Consider the following 24,709-nt stretch of genomic DNA (forward strand, 5'->3'; position numbering starts at 1 on the left):
AACAACCATTCGCACTCACATTCACACCCATGGGCAGTTTAGAGTCTTCAATTAACCTAACATGCATGTTTTGGGAATGTGGGAAGAGAAATCCAACGGAAGCATGGGGAGAACATGCAAATTTCACACTGGAAGGTCAGGCGACAGATTCACCCCACTGTGAACTGTGAGGCAGATGTGTTAAAAATTAGCAACCATGCTGGCCGGATGCATTTGCAAATTTTGTTAATTATAGTTGGATAGAACGCTCTAGAATTGATTATGATGTAATGTCTCGGGTCTTTTTCATATTTACAGTGAGTCTACTTTGTAAAAAGCATAAATGGTCTAAATTTAGCCTAAATTTAAACCCATTGTGATGACATTCTGTTTGTTCTAATGTTAATCCTCACAGTTTAACAGTTTGTAGCCCTCAATGACAACACAGAGCACACTTGCCATCACACTGCCTACGCCGCCCTGTCATAATGACTAATTACATCATATTGACATCAGTTTGTGTGTGGGGGGCTTGTGGAAGTGTGGATAGCGCATGCTTGGGCCCTAAAATGATTTAATCCAGTTAATAGGATTTCACATTAATCCAAGAGGGCCTTATTTATTATTTGCTTGATTTAAATTTCTAGAATATTTCCTTCAGAATCAGTATTATCGTTGTGTCATTTAGCTCAAATCTATTATACCTGCCAATTTGTTTGCACATTTTTGACAGTGTAAGTTCATACAGTACGCTCCATTATTAGGCAGAGCACAATACAAAATACCTTATTAGATTTAAATCATTTTGCTGTTTGTATTCTTAACTATGCTACATGCAGCACGGTGTAGCTGGCTGAATGGTTAGAATGTCTGCCTTACAGTCAAAAGGTGCTCGGTGTGAGTTTTCATGTTCTCCCCGTGCTCTGGGTTTCCTCCCTCATTACAAAAACATGCATGTTAGGTGCATTGAAGACTAAATTGCCTTTGGATGGATGTAGGTATATGCCACAGAGGTTTTTGATGGGGATTGAGGTCATGTCTCAAGTTTTATCACAAACTCCTCAGCAAGCACGCTTTTGTGCACTGGAACCCGAGCCACAGTCATGCTGCAGTAGAAAAGTGCCCTCCTGGTTCATTCATTAACCAAAGTGTGTCTATTTAGCGTGTTTCCTGAGTAATAAAAACAACAGTGGAAGTTTATATAATATTGACATTTAAAGAAAATCCTTTTATTACAGCAGAATGACAATTGCAAAACCAATATCTAGATTGACCGACCAGAAGATGCCCAAGCTATAATTCCGGACTGCCAGGACTCTCTCTGATTTACATCACATCAAGTTAGGTTCGAACAGGCAGGAAGCTGCACAGGCCTCACCAGTGACCTCAGACCACCCCACTGTCTGCAGAGAACAGGAAGCCAGAGGAGGGAGGGCAGTCCAAATAGACACGAAAAGTGCTGTAAATATACTGTACGGGAGCAAGGGGGTAGGAAGGGAAGGAGAGTGAACCATTTATTGGGCAAAAAGCTATTTTTATAAGCTAATTGGGTGTTGAAAACAGAGCCAGCATGCCTCACTGTGTGGTGCATATACAACCACATGATTTGCCCCAGCCAAACAGTAAAGAAAAATCTGATAGCATCCCTATTCTATTATAATGATATATCATTAAAGACTAGTGATAATAATACAAAAACAAAATTCATGTATGTAAATTAGTCTTTAGTCCCGCCAAAAAAAAAAACTGACATTTAAAAATGATTTGTTTTTGTTATATTATTTGTGTGCGTGTATTTATTTAGATTTAAAGTTCTGCATCAGCACAGCATGATACATTTTTGTTGGATAGCTTTGCTCACAGTATCAGATAAAACTAGTTCAATACACTATAGCAGTGGTCCTCAAACTTTTTACACCAAGTACCACTTACCTTAAATACTTAGCTCTCCAAATACCATCATCATGACCAACATTACAATACAGTAGCTTTGTGGGCCTAAACATTCATCGAAAACTCAGGTGGAGGCTTTATTCTTCGTAAGTATATGTAATAATATTGTTAGCCACTGTAACAGTTTGGGAAGCCACACTACGCTTATATAAAGGAAAGATAAAACTGTACTGACTAATGAATCGTTTAAAATGTATTGTACATACAGTACGTTGAATAAATTTTTTACCTAAATTAATGAAAAGAGCCCGTTATAAAAGATTAAATGCAACTGTATTGTACTTGAAAGTTAAATATTTAACAAATGTACTGTACTGGATTAGAAAGCCACTGTAACAAGAATCTAAATAACTAACTTTTAAATAACTAAATAACTTTGCTCACGGTATTAGCTAAAACTAGTTTAATATGGCTTTTCATTTTATTTCAGATTTGCTTTATTTCTTTATTTCTGTTCAATATTTTACATCTGCAGAACATGAAGCATCTTGGATAAATAACACGAGGGCTTATTCATTTATTTATGCATTTATATATTTATTTACATATTTATTGAATAAGTTGATTATTTGTTTATTTATTTATTTATTGAAATGTATTTAATCATGTTTAGTGTTTTGCATCAGCATAGCACGATGTATTTTTGTTACATAGATTTGCTTTCAATATTAGGCTATAATAGTTCAAAACGTTTTATTTTATTCATGTGTATTTGTTTTCCATTGATTTTTTATTAAATTTATAAATTTTTGCTATTTTACACTTGAACAGCATGACTCACTTTTTGTAATGTAGCTTTGCTTGCAATATTATTAATATTATTGCCCATAGGAGTGAATGTGCGCACGAATGGTTGTTTGTTTCTATGTGCCCTGCGATTGGCTGGCGACCGGTTCAGGGTGTACCCCAGTTCAATAGGTGCTAAAGAATGTCGCTTTTACGTTTAGTGGAAGAACACTGAAATAAATTCAATTTAGAAAAGAATAGTCTAATATCAGCCTTGCCTCAAAGCAACGTTTAATTTTCCGAATATCCTGTGGGCTGTGACGATGGCGGTGGTGGCAGTCGTGATCTGTAATGCAATTGGAAGCTAAGGACTATTAGAGTATTAAACCTGGTTCATGTGAAAATATGTATTTGGTATTATTGATTAGAGCGTTATTCCTCTTTTCTTTGTACAAACTATGTAATCGCAAGGTCTACCGTCCGCTGTATACAATCCTTCCCATGGAAACATCATCCCGGGAGACAGCTGTGGCCTTTTGAGCAGTGGCCACACAAAACACAGGTCACCCGATACAACGAGGGTACTTTCTCCAACTGTCCATCACTGATAGTTTCCAGGCATCCAGTGTGCAGATTGTGTTTTCTTTCTGGGAAACTGTCTCTTTTTTATGGTTCTTTGACATTTGCAACCAGATAGTACACTGATTTGACCAAGCGCAGATACAAAAATCTAATTGCTGTGCCAAGCCATTTTTAGTGGTGCATCTTTTTCCTGGAGAGTGTTTATTTGTTGGACTGACAAGAAAAAGCTGAATTCATTGGATGTACAGTACACAAATGGTTCTCAAACTTTATTTTTTTTAACGTTTTAACCTAAAGATTGATGACCTGTTTAATAGAAAGGAACTTAACCAAATTAAATTCAATATTTATCAGTTGTCACTCGCTGTCACGCACTGCATGGCTGTGAACAGAGAGGAGGGTTTTTTTTCCCTCATGTTTTTTGTTTTTGTTTTCATAATTGTAGGGTGAAACCTGCAGCTAGCTACTAGTGTGGACTGGATGGGTGGCAACAATGGGGAAATGAAATGCCAGTATTTTGAAGGCAATAGCCCATCAGCAACATATTGGGGGGGAGAACTATGAACTGGTTTGTTTCTGGACCAGTGAACTTCGTTCTAAATTTTGAATAACTAGTTTGCTGAGAAAATAAACTTTCCCAACACTGACCCTGTATTATTTCACATCGCAATATATAGTCCAGGTTTAATTTAAAAAAATATATCACAGTGTAATTTTCAATATCGTGCAGCCCTACCAAATATGGTTCCTACCCATGTCAAGGTAATATAAAAAGCTACAGTAATTATTGTAGTTACAATTACTGTGAAGGGATGTGAAAAGTTATATTAGCGCCACCCATTGGCAATTAAAAGGATGACATTAATATTCAACATTTACGTACTATGTTCTGTACTTTATATCCCCGACCACTCCAAAAATACATGTTTTAAAATGTTAAAATATATTTGTTTTATATTTGTTAACATGTTTTAATGTTAACAAATATAAGTGATTCCGCAAAAGGGTTTTAGGGACACTGTCTGCAATATATCGCCTATGATTGATATAGAAACACGGATATAACTGGGTCAGCTTTTGCACAAGTGTCAGCTGTCACTTGCCCTCCACCATCCTGTGTGCACTCAAATGGGCGTGTTGCCACAGCAACCGTTCACACGCCTTGCCATCCGAGACCACCTGGGAGAGGCCTCAACATGCATGAACATACAGTACAAACAATGATAACGCGCCCACACACAGCTGTGTACAATAGCCACTCAACCACATGTAGATCCATATCTATAAATAGACATGAGCAAGCAGAAAGTAACACATACAGTTGATTTGGTGACAATGTTAAAAATGCTAAAACACACACTTTAAAAACATTTGTACACTAACGCACTCATATGAACGGTTAACAGTAAGAAGGACTTTTACCAGTTTGTGGTACTGCTGCTTCTCTTGGCGGAGAGCAGCCATTTCTTGTCTCAAAACTCGATTTCTCTCCTCCAGGAGGCAAAAGCGACTAACATTTTGGCCGAGCTGGGATGAAACCTCCAACTTTGACTGAAAGACAAGAAATAATAAGAGGTTAAAATTTTTTTTTAAATCATCATCATTTTATGATAAATGCTATTAATTTAAAAGTTACACTTTATGATATAAGTACCATCTTAAAAATATTAAGCTCTCAAGTACAACTACCATAATCAACATTAAAATACTTTAGCGTATTAAGCCTAAGTGTTCATCAAAAATTTCACATATTTAATGTTATTGTAAGCCACTGCATTATGCACAATTTGAACATTAACACCACTTAAATATAGGGGAAAAAACAAAGCTATACTTGAATAATTCAATTAAAAGGTATTACACATAAATGTTAAATTAAATAAAAATACCTAAATAGTTGTTTAAAAACAAACAGTTCTTAAAGACTAAATGCAAATGTATTGAGTATAAAAGTTCAATACAACTGAATTGTAGTTAGGCTGTGATTCTTACAAGTACCACTAGAAGGAGCCCACATACAACATTCATGTTAGGTGAACAGAAGACACCCATAAGTGTGAATGTGAGTGTAAATGGTTGTGTGTCAACATGTGCCCTGTGATCGGCTGGGAACGAGTCCAGGGTGTAACCCCGCCTCAACGTCAGTTTGGATAGACTCCAGTTCACTCGTGACCTGAAGGGGGGAAAGTGCTATAGAAAATGGATGTATTTAAACTTATTCATCCCTTTTCAAAGTTCGAGAGGTGAACCTAACAAGCATGTTTTTGGAATACGGGAGGAATCCGGAGTACCCAGAGAAACTTCACACACCAAGTCAAGTCCAGAGATTCAAACCCAAGACCTTTCTGTTGTGGGGCAGACCTGATTACCAATAGTCTACTGTGCTGCCCACATTTATATTATTGTGTAAATATTAGTTTTATTAATACAGCAGCAGAAAATGAACAAGACAAATCCAAATATTACTAGATCTCTAACATGAAGGGGGGCTAAATATCCCAAAAGCCACATTGCCAAGTTGACTAAATCCAAGCAAAGAGAAAAGAAATCAGACACTGAAAAAAGTAGATAAGAACTGCCCTATAATGTGGTGGATAGAGAACTGATACACCTGACACCTGTTACAGTTTGGATACAAATGCGCTCAAGCATGACTGTAAATATACTGTACTTTTTCAACAGCATTGCTTCTAAATCACTTCTAATTAGTAGCTCAGGCGTTCTAATTAACCAAGAGGGGTAACAACAAAGATTATGGCTGCAGACAACAAAGAGGACGAGTGTGACCGGCCCCATGTCAGACTGGGTCCCAATTGTGTCATCCACGTTGGAGACCTCATCCCTGTACCGAAGGAAACAAGCAAAGCTCCTCTGACAGGAGCTGCGTCAGAGTCGGCCAACAATGATGTGCTCATTCTCTTTGGGGTCATCACAAGCACTGACAAAGCTAGAAAACTGATTAGGGGGATTTAAAAAAAAAAAAAAAAATATACAAATTTAAAAAATGTAAAAAAAAAACATGAGCATTGCAGGCCTTGCTTCCACTTCATCATTCACTTAGCATCCAAATGTTATGTGATGAGATGTACCCTACTACTTTCATAAAGTGAACTATGTGAACCGGGGGGGGGGTTCCAGCAGCTCAATATAAATTAAGAAAAAATATAATTTTGTTTGTTTTAAATTTTTATGTGTGTTGTAACTTGAGCGCTAGACCTAAGAAGAACAAACAAAATAATTTACAAAGACATAAGGATTTATATACAGACACGAAAGTATTTTCATAAAATTTCACAAAGGCTTTGCAGTTTTTTTTAAATCGGGTGTTAAAATTAGATTATTTTAATTAGTGTAATGATTTCAATTTATGTCTAACCTTTTTTAATTAGTTTAAAAGTAGATTAAACAAATAAATTACATTTAGAAAAAGATTACACCCCTGGAAAATTATATAAATCACACACATGGAAATAAGGTCAAGTAATAAGAAAATAAAAAAAATAAGGTCAAGTAATAAGAATAAAAAAATAAAGTCGGAATGTTACGAGAAAAGGGCTGTAATATTACAAGAAAAAAAAGGAATATTAGAGAAATAAAGTATTTTTAATGCAAAAAAAAATTATAGTATGAGAAATAAATGAGGAAAGCGTTTTGGTGAAATGTTACAAAAAGTAAAATTGTAATACTGTGAGGAAAAGGTTCAGTCATGATATCATGTAGGGGGGAAAAGTCACAATGGTACTTTGATAAATTTGTGTGTGTGTAGCCAAGCCTGCCACAGGCATCCCCTGAGGTAATCTTATTTCTGACTAGGAGTTATTTCAATAAATTGTCATATCGCCATCCGGTGAGTGAGAGATACACTTACTTGCATCACTGCTGCACCAATGCCAAGCACATTCAGGCAAAGGCGAGAGCATTAAATGAATCAAACCCATAGAGCCTGGAGAATCTAAGAACATCCTCGCTCTGAAATCATCCCTCTTGTTGTTCCCTCCCTCTCGTGGGTGCTGCTCCTTTTTTAACCACAGACACAAAGGCATGAAGACAATCCACGTTGCATCCTGACTGAGGTTGTGGTGTATAATGTGATGCCTTTGCTGATGCAATGCCTACCTTAAAGGCCATGCTTCCGCCCTCTGCCCCAAAATGACTTTCCTCGCTTTCCCGTCAACATCTGGCACGTGGTGTGTGTGGGTATGTGTGTGTGGTTACGAGCCTCTCTAATCTGCAGCTTTAATAGCGTGTCGAGTGTGTGCAAAGCTGTAGCTGGCTGAGAGTCAGTGTGAGCCAAGACACTTGCAGTGACTTCATGTCACCGTCACACACAGAGACATTCCCTCAGCTCCGTCGTTGCATGAGTAGTTCACTCACACTCGCTGCTCCTTTATCCAGTTGCGCTTGAATACCCACACATCAATATATCACAGGCCTGTCGAGCTCTTGCATGCTGTAGACGTGCATGCCTTTCCCTACGGACCACGTTGAAAAACAAAACAAAAAAAAGTGCTCTTTTAAATGTTGCATTATAGCAATGTTTTGCAACCTTACAACATTTGAAAAATCTCAAAGCACATCACCAAATGTAATGTCAAGATGATAACTGCGTGATCATGATTGTAGAAATTTTCCCTTGTCAGTCATAAAAGTCAACTTCTATTTAATATTTACCGCAAGACAGGTTAATGGTAAACAATCATAACTTTTTGTTTGACAAATACCACAAGCTTAGCACAGCTGCCTCACAGTTCTGTGGACCGGGGTTCAAATCCCGGCCCCGCCTGTGTGGAGTTTGCATGTTCTCCCCGTGCCTGAGTGGGTTTTCTCCGGGCACTCCGGTTTCCTCCCACATCCCAAAAACATGCTGGTAGGTTGATTGAAGACTCTAAATTGCCCGTAGGAGTGAATGTGTGTGCGAATGGTTGTTTGTTTCTATGTGTGCCCTGCGATCGGCTGGCAACCGGTTCAGGGTGTACCCCGCCTCCCGCCCGAAGATAGCTGTGATAGGCTCCAGCAGCCCGCGACCCTAGTGAGGATAAGCGGTAAAAGAAAATGGATGGATGGATGGAAATACCACAAGCAGAGCATTTGTATCCTGAAATAGTTACATAGCCCAGTGTTCACTGGATGGCAGAGTCAATGTATCTACCCAAAATTCACCTCATGCTCCTGTCTCCCACCAATATTTGAATTTGTTCCTCTCTTAATCGCCTTCTAAATCCAAGTCCACATTCAACTTCAGTGAAATGTTTTGCGCTTACAGCCTGAGTTGCAGTTGGTGTCAGTAGTCCTTCATTGGACCAAGGACAGTACAGAGGGAAGGAGACACTACAGTGTGCGTGAGTGAGAAGAGAAAGCAGAAACATACGCTCCGTTCCACTCTGTTACCTAGCAACGCTCGCCAGCCGCCTGTTCCCTTCCTTGCTCCAGACACATTCTCTTCAGGCATGACACGGAGCTATGAGAGTCAGGATTTAGGAGCAGATGGAGAGTAGGATTGGAGGGGAAATACACTGTGAACTACTTCTAAGTCGGGAAAATGCCAAGGGCCAGGAGTCATTTAACCATGTCAGACTGGTACAATAGCCTCAAGTGTTGACCTGCACCCACCCTCAACTCTGATTTTAACACTTGTCAACTGCATTTGACCCCTGAGTCATTCAACAGGGGTTTTAAATAAAGCCTCCCTCTCGACAAAAAAATAAATCAATCAATAGGCGATTATAATCCTCGTCAAAAGAGGATTTTCTTGGGGGGGAGGTTAAGATGTTAAATATGTCCATTTTGGATTAAGTAAATAGTGAAAAACTTGGCTTGAGTGTTTAGGTTTATCAATTTTAGCATGTATTTTATTGCTATTACTAGATTAACAAGCAATGCCATGCATGTGGCCTATTTACAATCTGATTAATAGAGCAGTTATTTTAGGTATCAGCTATTTTTGGATGGCCAACCAGAAGCTGGATATAATATATGTTTTAAGTTGCCATCAAAGCAAATACTAATGTTGCCCAATATGGTGCAATTAGAGGATGTGGAGGTCCACAGCAAAGCTCAGACAACCCCTTGACGCATTACATTACAGAAAAAAAAATAACAATAGCACAATAAGTGAATTTAAACGTAATCTTAGCAGCATTATGAAACTGAAAAATATGGTAGTCACCAGCTGGAAATAACAACTAATGCTTAACCAGCAGTGAAGGAACTTTCACTTTTAAGTCAGTATATCAAAAAAAAAGTGATAGCTGTTTGCAGTTGAGTTGCTTAACTGCAATATTTGTTTGGTTTAAAAGATGCATTCCACTATTACAGGTGCATCTCAATAAATTAAAACAGTGGTTCCCAAACATTTTATACCAAGTACCACCTAACAAAAATACTTAACTCTCCAACTACCACCATAATGACAAACATTAAAATACAGTACCTTAGTCATCCTAAGTGCTAATCAAAAACAAGGTAGTGGTTTTCACTGTAACATATAGAGACAGACAACCATTTACACTCAAATTCAAATTCATAAGTGGGAACTGAACCCACAACATCTGCACTGAAGTCAGGCGAGTGAACCACTCGACCAGTCAGTGACTGTTATAAAGTTAATGCAAAGATTTTAGCTTTTACGGAAGTGGCAGCATTAAAGGTCTCGTATTTTGCCAAGCCAACTTTTTCTTTGGGATTCTTTATTTGGGATTTAACATTGTCTATATATAAACATGTGAAATATGAATTAAAATCCTTCACGCATTTCTGAGTTTCAGACGTTTTTCAGCCGAGAGGGCTGAAATCGGATCATTTGAATTTCTCGAGCTTATCTATGTCACCGCTTTCGAGCCAGCACTGTCAACATGACAAACATGTAGGCTCTCACAATTGGGTCTTCTACACGGAGGCAACCAATCAGAGAAAAGGGCGCGGTCTTGGCCAAATATGGACAGAGCGGATATAAAATTGAGTCAAACAGAAGTAGCTGTCAGAGAGTCCTTTTCTGGACACTCGAATTGTATGGGTTTTTTTATGAAATTGAGACTTTTATACTTAGTCCATGTTAGAGAGTCACTATATGGAGGTCTAAATAGCCAAAATACAGGACCTTTAAGATGCAATATTGGTCCGCACGACAGCAGCTCAGTACCTTTTCCTTGGCGTGGTCGTGGTGTGTCTTCCTGGCACCAATCAAAGCCAGCTGTCTCTGGATCCACTGTAACTCCATCTGAGAGTGCCTCAGCAGCTCCTCCACATTAACACCGGATGTGTGATCCCGCATTATCACCTGCACACCACCATCAAAAATATACACACACGTGAGTCACCATGCAAAAGCCGTCATCACACCCCCACATAAGCACATGGTCGTTGATTATGCAAAGAATGCATATGCACATTGAGCGTGTTTCTTTAATGTGCCAAGCAATTGGATAGCGACCAGTCGAGAGTGTGCCTCTCCTCTTGCCCAAAGTCTCCTGGCATAGGCTCCAGATCACATTAAAACCTAATGATCACAAGGGCAATAGAAAATGAATGAATGGATGTTGTTTCCTTTAGCAGTGGCAATTTTGCATTAGGGACAGACAGCACAATGCAGATCCAGCAGAGGGTGAAAAGAGCATGTTACCTTTTCTTAAAGAATACTAATTTAATATCAGAATTCTATATAAACAACTTGTGTCATAATCCCTATGGATGAAAAATAATTGTAATTATTTTATCTTACTATGTCATTGTGTATGCTACTATGCTATAAAAAAAAAGTGTTCAGTTGTGTATTGAAAGTTTAAGAAATAGTACATGAGAGACTATTGTACTTCACCTGGTAGGTAGCCACACATCCATTTTCTGTTCTGCTCGTCATTATTAAGGTCGCAGTGAGCTGGCGCCTCTCCAAGCTGACTTTGGGTGAGAGGCGGGGCAAACACAAATCACAAGGCACATGTAGCCAAACAACCATTAATACTAATACTCACCTATGTACAATTTAGAGTCTTCAATAACCAAACATACCTTTTTGGGAATGTGTGAGGCAGTCCGAAGAAAACCCATGCAAGCCAAACGGTAGGGCATGAGTCGGGATTTCAAACAAGAATCTTTTGACTGTGAGGCAGATGTGCTAACCACTACTTATTGCGCTGCCCTGTTAGGTAGCCAGGTGAATAAAAAAATGCCTGCTCAGTAGTCACTCTTTTTGGGGAGGTACAATAATATTAAAAACTAACATGTACAGGTGAATTCTAAGTTTTGATTAGTTTTTTAAGTATAGTTTGACCTGAAACAAAGAAACTCCTCAATGTAATTAGTCATTTGTATCAACCGCAAACAAAAAAATAGCCCAAAACATTTTATTTGGTATTGAGTAAGCAGAAGCTCCTTGTCACTTACTGTAGGATTCCTGCATCTTCTTTCATTAAAAACTCAGAACTTGCTCTCTTTCAGGCACATAAGAATCCGTGACAGGTATGATCACTTCTCCATTAGATGTCTCCGTCATTTCACCAGTGTGCATTTGTAGAAGCTGACTGTAGTGATTGATATGATGCACCAACATGCATGTGTTCAGTGAGAGGCCGAGCTCCACTGCGGTTATATAAGAGAGGATTACAGAAACACTCTCAACACAATTACAACAACATTTTTGTGCCACTGCTAAATCCCAGTGTATGTCATCCTTCTTTTTACGTCTGTACGTAGACTTGCTTATGCTTAAGAGACCAGCAGCCATTTCCAAAGCAGTGTATTTTTTTTATTCATGTGGGTAGCGTTCCATCCATCCATTTTCTATAACGAATCCCAAACCGGGTGCCACACTATGGTGCAGTGACAGACCATCCAGGGTGCTGAGGTAAATTACCCCATTTCACTTAATTTGTCCAAAAAACATTTAATTACAACAACTATATTTTTGGTCATCTATCTATGACTTTTCTTGAGTTTTAGAATTGAACTACTGAAATGAATTAAGTTTTCTCACAATATTCTAATTGAGATATACCTGTATTTTCTTTTATTTTTCAATTGACATTTCAGCACAGCATCAACAGATACAGTATAAACGATGTAAAGCTATTGTCAAAGAGGAAGCGGTAAATACAAGAGTAAACTTGCACACAAAATGTTACATCACTGATGATATTGTATACTTACCCCTATAAATGATCTTCTGTAGTTACCTGCATCATCTTGACAGCAATGTTACATGCTTCTGGCACCTCACCCTCTTGATCTTGGCACATGACCATCTTCTAGTCCTCATTGTGCATAACATATTTTAAAAAGCAATATAAACACAACTCACGACGACGCCTCGTGCTGCCAAAGCATGACTAGAAATGTGTGCAGCCTGCGAGCAGATTTTTTTTTTGGACGGCGTCTCCCTGATGACTTGCTCTTTTGAGACCCAAGTCCCGAATTGCTTCCCAGTGTTCTTCGGCCCAAAGACTCCCTGCTGCGTGGCCATATGGCACACTTAACGAAGAGGAAGAAACAAGAGGGAGAGGGGCATTTGAGGCTGAGCTCATCTGCAACAGACAGTGAAGTTATTCTTGTTAACATGACCGAAAAGGCCTTTAAACATGGGACGCTTCATTACTTTCATTTTATTTTGGGGCATGTTTTCACACCGTTTGCAGTTTAAACAACAAACATGCACTACAATAGCAACATTAGCATATGCTGTGACATGTTTTTATGTGGAAGGAAGGATATGGCGTATATCTAACAATATATGAACAAAGGTATTGGGTTTAAGATTTTTAGTGTTTCCACCCATTAATTCACTCCTTGTGAAGTCATTTCATGGTGTTTCATAGAGTTGGGGGTCAGTCAGAGATCATGACAGAAACACCTGGAGACTGTGGGGAGTTGTGTAAAAAATGTTTTACTGATATAAGATGCATCAGCATGTTAGGATGCTGGTGTTTACACTTTTACCAATGAGAAGTCATGTTCACGCTGGGTTGCAATAAACCTAAACATATTAAAGGTCCCCAGTATTGATCCCACACGCTTTCATTCCAGACAGAAGTGCTGTCCCATCACATCTTTGCCCACTTTCAGCAGCTGCGTGGCAGTTTCAAACTCCAGTGGGATGCTCCTGCTCGAAGTCTGCGTCAAGTCTCTCTCCATCACCTGAGTGGACAGAGAACATTTATTGTGCTGCTTACATGGTTACAGGGATTAAGGTGTTATGGTTAGTGAAATATCCTATCGCCTCAAACAGCGGCCTCTGTTCTCAAACTGGGTTTACATTGCATGTTCCAAATAACACAATTCCGATTTTTAGCTGTAATCTGCTCTCTTCCATATCTGTTTAAAAGTATGATATGTATCAGGTATTGTGCCAACGCAAGTGCAGCATAAACACGCAGATTGGTTATACCACATCAATGCGAGCTTTACGTCATCGAATACAGTACACCAATTGATGATGTATACATACCCACATGAGCCCAAGCAACACAAATAAACATTTAAAAAACACTCACTGTAAATCTGAACTACAGCAAAAGCATAAACAATTAAATATGGTCCAACTATGCTACATTAGAGGTGTGTCCAATTAATAAGTGACAGCACTTATCAAATAATAAGTTCCCACAGTGGCGAGTGGAATAATTGGAATAATATGGAGGTTACCCTTATGCAAATCTGTGGAAGGGCAGAGTCAGCCCAGGCCAACTAAACACTATGTAACGTTTAAGATTTGTATCGTTTACTTCCAGCGGACGTCTGGTTAGCACAACTGCCTCACAGTTCTGAGTACCGGGGTTCAAATTCCAGCCTCACCTGTGTGGAGTTTGCATGTTCTCCCCGTGCCTACTTTTCTCTGGGCACTCCGGTTTCCTCCCACATCCCAAACACCTGCGTGGTAGTTTGATTGAAGACTCTATATTGTCCGTAGGTGTGAATGTGAGTGTGAATGGTTGTTTGTTTCTGTGTGCCCTGCGATTGACTGGTGACCAGTTCAGGGTGTACCCCGCCTCTCGCCCGAAGATACCTGGGATAGCCTCCAGCACGCCTGCAACCCTAGTGAGGAGAACCGGTACAGAAAATGGATGGATGGATTTTTTACTTCCATGTTGTCATTGCCCAAAGTTGGCGTTTTTGGAGTTATTTAATTGCAATTTGAGCTTCTGCATATTCAGGTTGTTTCACGTGTTCTGTCAGTGTCAACAGCCACATCGGATGTGTCACTTGAAATGTACATGGAATTAGATGATTAAAAAAATGCGGGGAACACTATAACACTAATACCACCATGTATGGTGGTAGATGTCGTTACCACGGCACACACACACTCTACAGAGCAGACATGTCATCTGTAAAGCTAAAGTTTCGAAAAAGTTAAAGCCAATACATATGATATGCATTAGGCCTTTGCCAGAATTGATGCTTTGCCATCCCTGAACAATGCTTTGTACTCTGCAGTTGAGTAAATTAACACCCTTGCCAGAAAATACCGTTTTGAAATGTATATTACAATGAATGAAAAGATTCTAAGTCCCATATCACCTCAAATGTTGTTATCTCGAGCACCTCACTGATGTCATCCTCCTTTTGTGACAATGGTGTGTTGATCAACATGGCAAGTTTGGCCACATCTGGATGGTAATGCCTCTGCAGTGTCTGCAGAAAAACAGGAGGAACATGACAGACACTTACATTCAGAGTAAAAAGCGTGGGTGTGACTGTGAGTGCGAATTGTTGTTTGTTTCTATGTGCCCTGCGATTGGCTGGCGACTGGTTCAGGGTGTACCCCGCCTCCCGCCCGAAGATAGCTGGGATAGGCTCCAGCAGCCCGCGACCCTAGTGAGGAGGAGCGGTAAAGAAAATGGATGGAAGTATTGAAAAGGGGTTTGTAATTGGGTCTCGATGCCACAAGTTTGGCGGCAGAGCACTTAAAACAGAGAGGATCGTAAAGAATCAACACCATTCATCTGGCAAGTACACAATCATGAACCCATGGTATATAAACAAGTATTCAGTAGTAAAATTATTCAACACAAACAAACCACATTTACGCTCATCAATAGTCACTTCTGACTGTGCACGAGGTGCATTCAAGGACAACAAGACAAGTCAACAAGACAGGGCATTTCAAATACAGGCGCTAAAAATACACATCAATGAGTTAAATCTAACAGCAACACCAAGATTCCATCTGATTACGCCGAAATAATACTTTAACTGCTTTGACCTGAGCACAAAAACAGCGAATAGCCAATTTTTCAGCAAATAATGGAATAGAAGTTCCCAAAAATGTTAAACAGCGAATTCACAGGGGTTCACTGGATAATGTCATTAAATCATGTTTAAAAATATTTTCTTAAAAAATCTTTTGGAAACCAGCCGTGACAAACTCGTGTTTAAGTTGTAGTCAGTGTCGGGAATGAAAGCTTACACACCTTAATTTCCCACAGGCTGCTTTCTAAGGCATGGCACTGAGCAGGGTCATCCTGATCCATTAGATATGGGTCTTCCAAAAGCTCTGTCATTGTGAAATGCACCGTTAAAAGGCTTCTGTGAGTTTCTCATATACCAAATCAGACCTTACCATCTTCTGCGTTGGGCTGGTGAATGAGGACCCGACAGGACGGGTGGCGACGGATCAGGTTGTAGATGAACGGCAGCACGATGAGGAGCGCTGTGGGCGGGGCTGTGAGGGCCAATCGGGCCAGGCGTTTGGCAAAAGCAGCCACAAGGTACAGCGGCAGGTGGCTGGAGTCGAAATGTATCATTAAATGTTCATGTACAGTTCCATTAGTGTACTTTCATTCCTGTCACTGGATGGTGTATGAAGGCTTTACCTGGAACTGAGGAACAGGTTGGCCAAATGGAAAAAGCGCGCTCTGTACTTTACATGGAAAATGGAAGGTTCAAGGAGATTGTACAATTTCTTGTAGAAATCAGGGTAATCTCTGAAACACACCAAATACAGCCTAAGTAAGTAAATGATTTAACAAACTTACGTGACCTGAAGCACACATACGTGATCTTTTTTTAGAAAACATCAAAATAAAATTTCATCACAAATACTGTGAGATGCAACTAAAAAGTCCAATCAAACATGAACTTCAACAGTTTTGATTAAATCTGTCAGCGACATATTTCGACAATATCTTTATTATTGCGGTTGCTCTTTTCAGTGGTGCAATGTATATATTGAGCTCTTTCAAATATTTTGAATATTCACTAAGAATGTGGTAGAAAAATAACAGCTGTCAATCAAAACTGAGAATTATAAGTCCAAGTCAGACTCAAAACCTTTGTTGCTATTATGCAATGTACAGTGCAATATATACAGGGGTGCATATAATTTTGGTCTGATTTTAAAATGAGCACCAGAGATTGTTCCTTGGTATATATAATATATACAAGAAACAAAAGACATTACTTGTAAACATTTATTTATAGCACAGCGTGTCCATGCATCCAATTTAGCCTCTGTTTGTTAAAAACTTTTCTTTTTCTTGTCAACGTTTTCTGTTTGTTTACAACTTTCTGACTCTTCCACAATTTAATATTAATGCATATAAATACTCACAGGTTGTGTTGATGTATGAGGACAAAAAGTCCATTGAGGGCCAACAGGCTGATCGCTCCACCTATTAAAAATAAAAAAAGAACTACGGTAGTATGTTTTGCATGGCGAGCTGACACGTGAAAAACAATGTGAGGGTTAGTCGGGATATGGTTGGATTGATTAGCTCAACATTTCTAGGCCCTTTCACACTTGCTCGCTGTCCTGTGTGTACCGGATGCGTATCGAAAGAGTGTGTGTGTGTGTGTGTGTGTGTGTGTGTGTGTGTGTGTGTGGAGAGCGTGACGTTTACTACCCAAGACCCACTCACCATGTTGATAATTATCTGAGTGCGTGACTCTGCAATGGCAGTCGAAATTTAGATGCACCAACATACAGCTTCGGCAAGTTCGGTCTTAAAGGGACTAACTTAAGGGACATAAACCAATTTACTGAGACGGCCGCGTTAAAGGGGCTACTGTAGACGGCGAGCCACTGATAAAAAAAAAAAAAAAACATACCAACATCATATGATGCAGTCAAGAAGTCGATCATCAGTGTGGGTTTGCTCATGTGGGGCAAAATGGCATCATGGAGGATCACCAAGACCTTTTTATACATATTACTCGGCAACTGAAATATCATAAGAAACGGACAGATTTATGAAAGTCCAGTCAGGTGGAAGATGTGGAAGCACACAAGGCAAGTTTGTGCAGTGGCAAATTTTATGTTACCTTATACTTGAGGAAGCCAAGCCACATCCTTTCGAAGGTACGCTTGTGTTCCTGTGATGAGAAAAGAACATGAAACTCTTGAGACAATTATAAACTGGGCAATCATGTTGGAATTTTAGAGCCCACGTACAATTAGTTTGGCAGCTTTCCAGTCCTTGTGTTTTGCTGAAACATGGGCAAAATACATCATTCAGTGTGTGTAAAACAAATCGAATGAAATAAGTCTCACCTTCCTGTTTGACCATGAAATTGGAAAGCTCTGACTCTTCCATTGGCATGCTGATGTTGGACATGAGGGTGAAAATGTTGTGCTGATATACAGGCATCACTTCCTGAAAAAAAAAAAGCCATTACATTACATTTAATTATAGACTTGGTGTAACAATGAAAGGTACTGTAATAAACCGCAAAGTTGTCTTGCCCCTTGCTTGCTTTTTTCCACTTTGCCCATGTTCTCACGGATGGAGCTCATGACATAATAGCGTACATCCTCCTTCTCCAGGAACTCATGTAACCGAGAGATCAGCAGAGACTTGTCTGTCGTTCGGGACAGCAGTCTGTCCACTACCGCCTATGCAAGACATACAATAAAGAACATTTTGCTCTTTAAAGAGGAAATAAATTGAAATAAAATGAGGGGGGCAAAAGAGAGGAAAAGGAAATTAAACAACCTCAACACAAATTACTGGAGGTCCTTGCTTTATGCTGTTGCATGACAAAAAAAAATACCTGCATCAGTTCCCTGGGGAAACTGTAGTGTTCACTCCAGTCCAAGTCCTCAAGGGGATGTTGTCCTTCTCCCGCCGCAAACTTCATCAGGCAACACAGGGAAACTTCCTGTTTGGACAAGTGCTTATCAAAAATAGCTCACTGGTTTTTGTTCCTCCATATTCCATTTTAAGCCAACTCACCTGGACCTCGTGAAGTTCATGACTAAGGTGTTCAAGCAGCATCTCCACACAATTGTTGTAACGGTGTCTCATGAAGATGTGATATTTGTCTTCAGCACTATATTCACCTAGTAAAGACATGAGATGCATTGATGATGCATACGGGTTTAAAATACAAAGCATATCTGATTAGTGATGGCAGTTGGAACTTTATTTAAAAGGTAGAACAGCACGCACAATTCTCCTAAACATGAACTCACCACTCAACGCGTCGTCTTCTGGTGGCAGTTTCCCTTGAAAGAGCTCCCTCCTTTCCAAGAGTGTACAAAACAAACTGCTGCATGCATTGACAGCCGTGACAACATTTTTCTCCTTTTCGGACTGCATAAAGACAAGTGCATCAGCATTATTGGCTAAAATGACAGCGTGTTCGCTCATAGCGGTGTGATATACATACCTGAAGAAACTCAAATACATGGAAAACTTCATTGGCGTGTTTTCTACTTTGAATGATACTATCAACTGTACTAGTTAAGTCTATTTTAGCTGATTTTACACAATGCTCTGCTGCTTTGGCCGGCTTCACGTTGCGTTTCTTGGCGGGCGCCATGTTTGTGGTTAGGGGCGGGACTGACCTTCTTCTTCTACTACTGACTCCATGGGATGGTATACTGCTGCCCCCCACAGGTCAGTTATAGAACTTCATTGAACAGCTTGTCAGGTTTGATTGACCTGATTTTAATTTAAATCACCCAGTATTCCGCGTACGTAAGTGTTTTTACTTACTAAGATAATGTATATGTAATTTAATATGAAAATTATTCGGTGTGAGTGGTTGTTTGTTTATATGTGCCCTGCGATTGGCTGGCGACCAGTTCGCAGGGTGTACCCCTCCTCTCGCCCGAAGATAGCTGGGATAGGCTCCAGCGACCCTCGTGAGGATAAACTGAGTGGAAGATTAATGAATTAATGTAAATTATTCCAAGTAGACATATTTGCATATCAATAAATTAGAATAATGTAAAAGTTAGTACTTTAATTTAAAGAGAGATAATATATAAATTCGTTAAATTAAAATGTTTCAATTATTTTATTTTTAATATTTAAGAATGTTTATGTAATATTCTAATATCTTGAGATTTTGGGTTCCTGCTAGTCGTAAATTAAAATCGTGAAAAATTATATTTAAAAAAAAAATAATTGAATATTTCACTAGTGAGTTTTTTGAACTGAAATACAAAAAAAAAAAAAGCTTTCCACTATATTTTAATTTATTGAAGTATTGAGTATGCAACAACCAACTTGGTTAGAATTTGCATTTTTAATCTTGATTAATAATCTATCCATTCAGTTTCCATACCGCATATCATTTTAAGAGTCGCAGGTTAATTAATAATTATAAAGTTAACCAACATTTTTATATTTTTATATATTGTAAATCAGTGCCATGGACATCTGCATTGGTACGGTATCGCTTTATTGTATGTTGCAGGTCCACAAACTCTTAACAAGTACAGTATTATATCCAAGCATCCTCAAACCAAAAGACCTAATGGTTTGTCAGCCTCCCATTTGATGTACTTGATCTTGCTCCACATTGGAAAGGTTATCAATAATCCACATATTTAGGAAGCTAATATTGATTGGCATCTACTTTAATTATTTTCAAAGTTCTCAAACTTTTTACACCACCGCAAAAATACTAATCTCGCCACGTACTACCAAAACAATCAACATTAAAATACAGTAACTAGTGGGCCTAAGTATTCATAAATATAAGGGTTAAGAGGTTTTATTCCTTAAAAGTACATTTAATGTTATTGTAAGCCGCTGTAACATAATGCAGTTTGAACGTTCACACTAAATGAGGAATCTGAAATGTTTTGCACATTAAGTTATTTGTTTACCTAAATAAATGTACTGTACTTGAGTTGAAAAAAAAATAAAAAATAAGCCACCATCACATTTTGCAGTTTGAACATTAAATTCAGTGATTCTTTCACCTACCACTAGAGGAATCACTTGTATCACACTGAGAATCACCACTGTAAATAATCAATTGGCCATGGTGGAGTAACGAAAAGGGCTTTTATTATTTTATTTATGTACAATAGCTATGCAATCTGTGTAATAGAAACCATAAACAATACCGCAAAGAGAAAACCTAACTACTTAAAAATCACAAGAAAAATGAAATAAAGTTTATAGAGAAACGTATTTTTTCATTAAAAAGACTGCAGGTGTGTCTTCTTAATCAGAGTCATTTGCAATATCTGCTTCTTCCTGGAAGAACAGAAGCAATGATTAGTAATGATGAATAGAAAAAAATATAAGTACTGCATTACCAGATACCTGTTTCTGCTCCTTATTGTTCTGAGTTTCGGTGGCTGTGCCTTTAAAGTCATGTATGGGCAGTGTGGCCATCCAGCTGCGCATGGAGCCCTCCTGGCACTCCGTCTCCACAATGGTGGGATAAATGTGAGCCTCCTTGAAGGCCTTGATGGCTTCCTCTTCACCGTCCCATTCGAGACATTCGTGTAGCCCGTCCCCTCCGAAGCGTTTGTTATACCTGTCAAAGTGGACCCTCTCCAGGACCAAGCCGAGTCCCGGGGCTTTGGGTACATCCACTTTTTCTTGTTCCCAACTCCGGTCTATAACGTTCTCTTCCGCGTATCCTTTAATGACCGCGATCACGAGGCCGATCATCTTACGGATTTGGTGCATCATAAAGCTCTGGCCTCGCACTTTTATGACAGCAAATTCGTTATTACTGAGGATAAAAGGCTCTCCGCACGACATCTCCATGATGTACCGCCGCGCACTTGGGTCCTTCGGTGCCTTTTGGGATGTGAAGTTGTGGAAGTTGTGGGTTCCTTTGTATCGCGCAAACAGAAGATTCACCCTCTGAAGCGTCTCCGGATCGAGGCGAAAGGCTGCCGTGTCGCTCGTGTTGGAGTCTTTATGAGAAAAGGCCACTGTTGGAAGCATGTAAGAATATGTGCGAGCGTCACAGTTGTTTTTGGAATTGAAGCCTTGGGTTACTCGTTTCAGACCTGTGGTTGTGCGGAGGGGGGAGAGCATTACTGTGGTAGCTTTAGAGGTGACTAACTACTCGAATCTCAAATCATCTTTCGCCGCTGAAATAAATAAAAATGCCATTAAGCCATTCTAAACCTCGCCCCAAAAAACACAAAAAGTAGTAGTCTATAATATTGAGCTTTTTAAAAACATACATAATTAAATAGAGTGTAAAGAATGACACAGTTTTGTTTCAATAGATATAGTGCTGGTCCTTCTGGTGTATGCACCTTGACCTGCTGGGTGCCATATACTACAGACAAACAGAGATACGGTGCCAGTCAAAACTCCAGAATAAGCTGGAGTAATATTAATCACTGTTTGTAGAAGATAAATAATGTGTCTATGACTATTGTTACATTTTAACAATTTAATATGTTGCTCCACCCTTTGTGCTCAAATTCCGTTAATTAAAGAGTTACAAACTGCAACATCAGTGCTATTCGTGAGCCAGTCTTCAGCAGATTGTATTGTTTGTTAGCATTAGTTAAACTGACTTATCTAGAGCAAATATGTATTTGTTTTAGATGCATGTGGAATGATCTTTAGTTTGAGAGTAAAACAAATAAAAAACTGAGAGTGGCAATTAACAGCTTGTGACACCTCATTTTTGGAAAAAATTTTGAAAATCTGTCAAACTGCTGCATGTTGTTAAGTGAGTTGAGTTCATTTCCACCATACAGCGCTCGTATCTCTCAGAAGTCAAAACAAAAAAATTCGTCCAAACAATAGCTCATAACTTCAAAAACTCATAAGTCGGGTCACTCGTATCGCAAGACACCACTGTACTTACTTTTATTGTTATTGTCAAATCATTAAACTGCAAAAAAACTAATTGACAGTGGCCTACTATGAATACAGTGGAACCTCTAAAGTTGGGTGCCATACAAATCGTATCGACAATCGGTCAAACTAGAGCATTTCCCTTCCCTTGTATTCAAAGTCAGCAAAGACCCGATTCATTGCAAATTGTTCAACTGTAGAGGTTCCGGTGTATTTATCATCCATATGTCACAGCCAAGACAATAGATAGTTTTCAATCATCTCTATTCAAAAACAATAACCACCAGAACACAACAATGTGTCAACGTCCAACATGGCGCTGCGTGACTTCACAGAAGAACTATCTTTAGTTATTATAATAAATAGAAAATATTTCTCACCGAGGATTCTGATTTGAGGCGGCAGGTGCTCGTTGATTTTTTCAACAATATTTTCAATCATCCACAGCTTCAGAGACACCACTTGGCCCGCCGCTGACACACCCTGAACAAAATTATATATCATGTCCTGACAAGATTAGTACTCACTATCACAATTCAAATAAGTACTGTAATGTGCAACATGACTGCAGAGATACACTAAAATTGTTGGGGAGTTTTACAAAGGTCATGCAATTGTCAGCAGGGTTGCCAAGTGGTTACGCCATCTGCTTCACAGTTCTGGGGTAGGTCTGACGTTCAGGTTCCAGTTCACCGGCAACCTTAATGGAAGACAAAATAAACGGATGGATGGAGACGACAGTCCTACCTTGTCAGTCCTGGCACATCTTTGGAAAGACATTTTTTTCATTTCATCGCCATGTTTTTCAGGAATGCAGCCTGATTTGATAAGAGCTGTGACGAGATCGTCTTCTATTGTCTTGAACTGAGTGTTCCCAGCATTTCTCTAAACAAACGTGTTAAGGAATAAGCAAAAGAAGAAGGCTGAAAGATTGGAATGTAGTTTTGTTATGTACCTGCATTCCATAATACCCCTTGCCACAGTATGCCATAAGGAGGATCACTTTCTTTTTGGGGTACCGCCTTTCTTCTTCAGTGTTGTCTCCCTCTGATTTGGCTCTCTTTGTGGTTTGAATAACCTCAGTTTCCTCTTTGGAACGTTTCAAGAGATTGGCAGCAGGTTGTTTTTGGGATGCTTCACTCATACTGGAGATTAATTTAAAAAGTCCACCTGCAAGGATTATACATATAAACATTTATAGTTGAATTGAATATAGTTGAATGAAGTTAAATCACACTTATGGTGTTATGTGTGAGGAAAATCTTACCGTTTGCTGCTGCTATCCGTCTACTGGTAACCAAGGCGCTCAACGGCAGTCTAGTTTTAAACATGTCCTAAGCCATTTCGGGCATGTTTATCATAATTTGGAGGAGACGGTACTGCTAAAATGAAGCGCAGTGATGAAGCTAACGCCGGATAGCACAAGACATTGTAATAAACCCAAATGAAAGAAGAGTTTTTGATGTGCTACGCAAGAAAATGTTTTTCTTGTTTGTCTCACAATTCAACGTTTTCGTTCATCTTAAAAACTTACGAATTTCACTAAATTGACGGTACTACCGATATCCTGGCACATGGAAAATATCAACTTTGACCCCGGATGTAAATACAGTGTAGCGTGATTTGTTTTCTCGCGTGACTTGTTGTGCTGCGTCACATGGCCAAATGCGAAAGTTACACTAACACATCTCGGAGACCTAAACAGTGTATTCTTGTGAAAGACAAGCTCTTATTATTTTTTGTTTAAACGTATGATTCACTTAAAACTTCATATAGTTTTATCATTTTAACAATTACACCATATTTAATAGTTTTTTTTTGTTTGCTGCATTTTTTTCCACCGTGGAAATATGTTATTTACTATTGATGTGTTTAACGGGTTTTATAATATAACCGTACTCGCCTTGATACATGACAAAGGATTTAACTTCCTTCTGTAAGAAATGTTCCAATCTAACTTTATATCAATTAAACAATGTGAGTATTTTACACCCCGGGTTCAATCCCCGGACCCGACTGTGTGGTGTTTGCATGTTCTCCCCGTGCCCGCGTGGGTTTTCTCCGGGCACTCCGGTTTCTTCCCACATCCCAAAAACATGCATTAATTGGAGACTCTAAATTGCCCGTAGGCATGACTGTGAGTGTGAATGGTTGTTTGTTTGTATGTGCCCTGCGATTGGCTGGCAACCAGTTCAGGGTGTACCCCGCCTCCTGCCCGATGACAGCTGGGATAGGCTCCAGCACGCCCGCGACCCTAGTGAGGATAAGCGGCTCAGAAAATGGATGGATGGAAGTATTTTACAATGCTTGGAGACCCGTCTAGTCAAGAAGAGCGGGTATAGTACACAAGAAATGGAAAAGAGAGAGAGAATGTGCAGACTTGACTGTATGAGTATAGAAGCATGTCATTGAACATTTAATATACAGATTGTAAATGAAATGTATATCTTTCACAAATGTGCAGATTC

General features: G+C 39.2%; 3 protein-coding genes across 16 annotated transcripts in view; all 3 read right to left on the bottom strand.

Moving 5' to 3' along the window:
• Nucleotides 1-12,697, bottom strand: part of rimbp2a (RIMS binding protein 2a) — a 72,414-nt gene extending 59,717 nt beyond the window's left edge. For 7 of the 11 annotated variants that reach the window (XM_061699036.1, XM_061699043.1, XM_061699033.1 and 4 more), the window contains exons 1-3: nucleotides 11,054-12,697; nucleotides 10,379-10,516; nucleotides 4,663-4,791 (exon numbers count right to left, since the gene is read on the bottom strand). In XM_061699036.1, the coding sequence (XP_061555020.1) occupies nucleotides 4,663-4,791; nucleotides 10,379-10,516; nucleotides 11,054-11,191 (405 nt within the window). In that variant the 5' untranslated portion in view covers nucleotides 11,192-12,697. Of the gene's footprint in view, nucleotides 1-4,662; nucleotides 4,792-7,108; nucleotides 7,124-10,378; nucleotides 10,517-11,053 lie in introns of those variants that run through there. The other 4 variants (XM_061699032.1, XM_061699037.1, XM_061699039.1 and 1 more) reach the window with 4 other exon arrangements.
• A 149-nt stretch (nucleotides 12,698-12,846) lies between these two features.
• noc4l (nucleolar complex associated 4 homolog) lies at nucleotides 12,847-19,291 on the bottom strand. 2 transcript variants are annotated; one of them, XM_061698572.1, is made up of 15 exons: nucleotides 18,838-19,286; nucleotides 18,641-18,761; nucleotides 18,402-18,508; nucleotides 18,220-18,327; nucleotides 17,912-18,061; nucleotides 17,720-17,822; nucleotides 17,621-17,655; nucleotides 17,491-17,541; nucleotides 17,278-17,389; nucleotides 16,781-16,841; nucleotides 16,044-16,154; nucleotides 15,791-15,954; nucleotides 15,642-15,724; nucleotides 14,749-14,862; nucleotides 12,847-13,365 (listed from the first exon to the last, which is right to left on the bottom strand). In XM_061698572.1, exons 1-15 carry the CDS (start codon nucleotides 18,988-18,990, stop codon nucleotides 13,246-13,248), a joined length of 1,593 nt encoding a protein of 530 aa, XP_061554556.1. In that variant the 5' UTR covers nucleotides 18,991-19,286; the 3' UTR covers nucleotides 12,847-13,245. The 2 variants fall into 2 exon arrangements, with proteins under 2 accessions (XP_061554556.1, XP_061554555.1); XM_061698571.1 differs by lacking the exon at nucleotides 12,847-13,365 and adding an exon at nucleotides 13,374-14,262 and having other exon boundaries at nucleotides 18,838-19,291.
• Nucleotides 19,292-20,449: 1,158 nt separating this feature from the next.
• pus1 (pseudouridine synthase 1) lies at nucleotides 20,450-23,842 on the bottom strand. 3 transcript variants are annotated; one of them, XM_061698425.1, is made up of 6 exons: nucleotides 23,509-23,842; nucleotides 23,197-23,411; nucleotides 22,989-23,126; nucleotides 22,622-22,724; nucleotides 20,733-21,337; nucleotides 20,450-20,663 (listed from the first exon to the last, which is right to left on the bottom strand). In XM_061698425.1, exons 1-6 carry the CDS (start codon nucleotides 23,570-23,572, stop codon nucleotides 20,631-20,633), a joined length of 1,158 nt encoding a protein of 385 aa, XP_061554409.1. In that variant the 5' UTR covers nucleotides 23,573-23,842; the 3' UTR covers nucleotides 20,450-20,630. The 3 variants fall into 3 exon arrangements, with proteins under 3 accessions (XP_061554409.1, XP_061554408.1, XP_061554406.1); XM_061698424.1 differs by having other exon boundaries at nucleotides 20,733-21,355; XM_061698422.1 differs by having other exon boundaries at nucleotides 20,733-21,433.
• Nucleotides 23,843-24,709: the final 867 nt, after the last annotated feature.

This window comes from Phycodurus eques, chromosome 15, assembly GCF_024500275.1.
Source record: "Phycodurus eques isolate BA_2022a chromosome 15, UOR_Pequ_1.1, whole genome shotgun sequence".
Taxonomy (NCBI): Eukaryota; Metazoa; Chordata; class Actinopteri; order Syngnathiformes; family Syngnathidae; genus Phycodurus; species Phycodurus eques.

What these genes read in the sequence shown, in the direction of transcription:
- pus1 (XM_061698422.1), bottom strand. Translation starts at nt 23,572, where the DNA reads ATGTTTAAAACTAGACTGCCGTTGAGCGCCTTGGTTACCAGTAGACGG. An exon ending in ACGGATAGCAGCAGCAAACG is followed by an intron (nt 23,412 to 23,508) that starts GTAAGATTTTCC and finishes TAATCCTTGCAG; the next exon opens with GTGGACTTTTTAAATTAATC. An exon ending in ACAATAAGGAGCAGAAACAG is followed by an intron (nt 20,664 to 20,732) that starts GTATCTGGTAAT and finishes CTGTTCTTCCAG; the next exon opens with GAAGAAGCAGATATTGCAAA.
- noc4l (XM_061698571.1), bottom strand. Translation starts at nt 18,990, where the DNA reads ATGGCGCCCGCCAAGAAACGCAACGTGAAGCCGGCCAAAGCAGCAGAG. An exon ending in GACTGCATCATATGATGTTG is followed by an intron (nt 16,842 to 17,277) that starts GTATGTTTTTTT and finishes TATTTTTAATAG; the next exon opens with GTGGAGCGATCAGCCTGTTG. An exon ending in AACCTGTTCCTCAGTTCCAG is followed by an intron (nt 15,955 to 16,043) that starts GTAAAGCCTTCA and finishes TTTCGACTCCAG; the next exon opens with CCACCTGCCGCTGTACCTTG.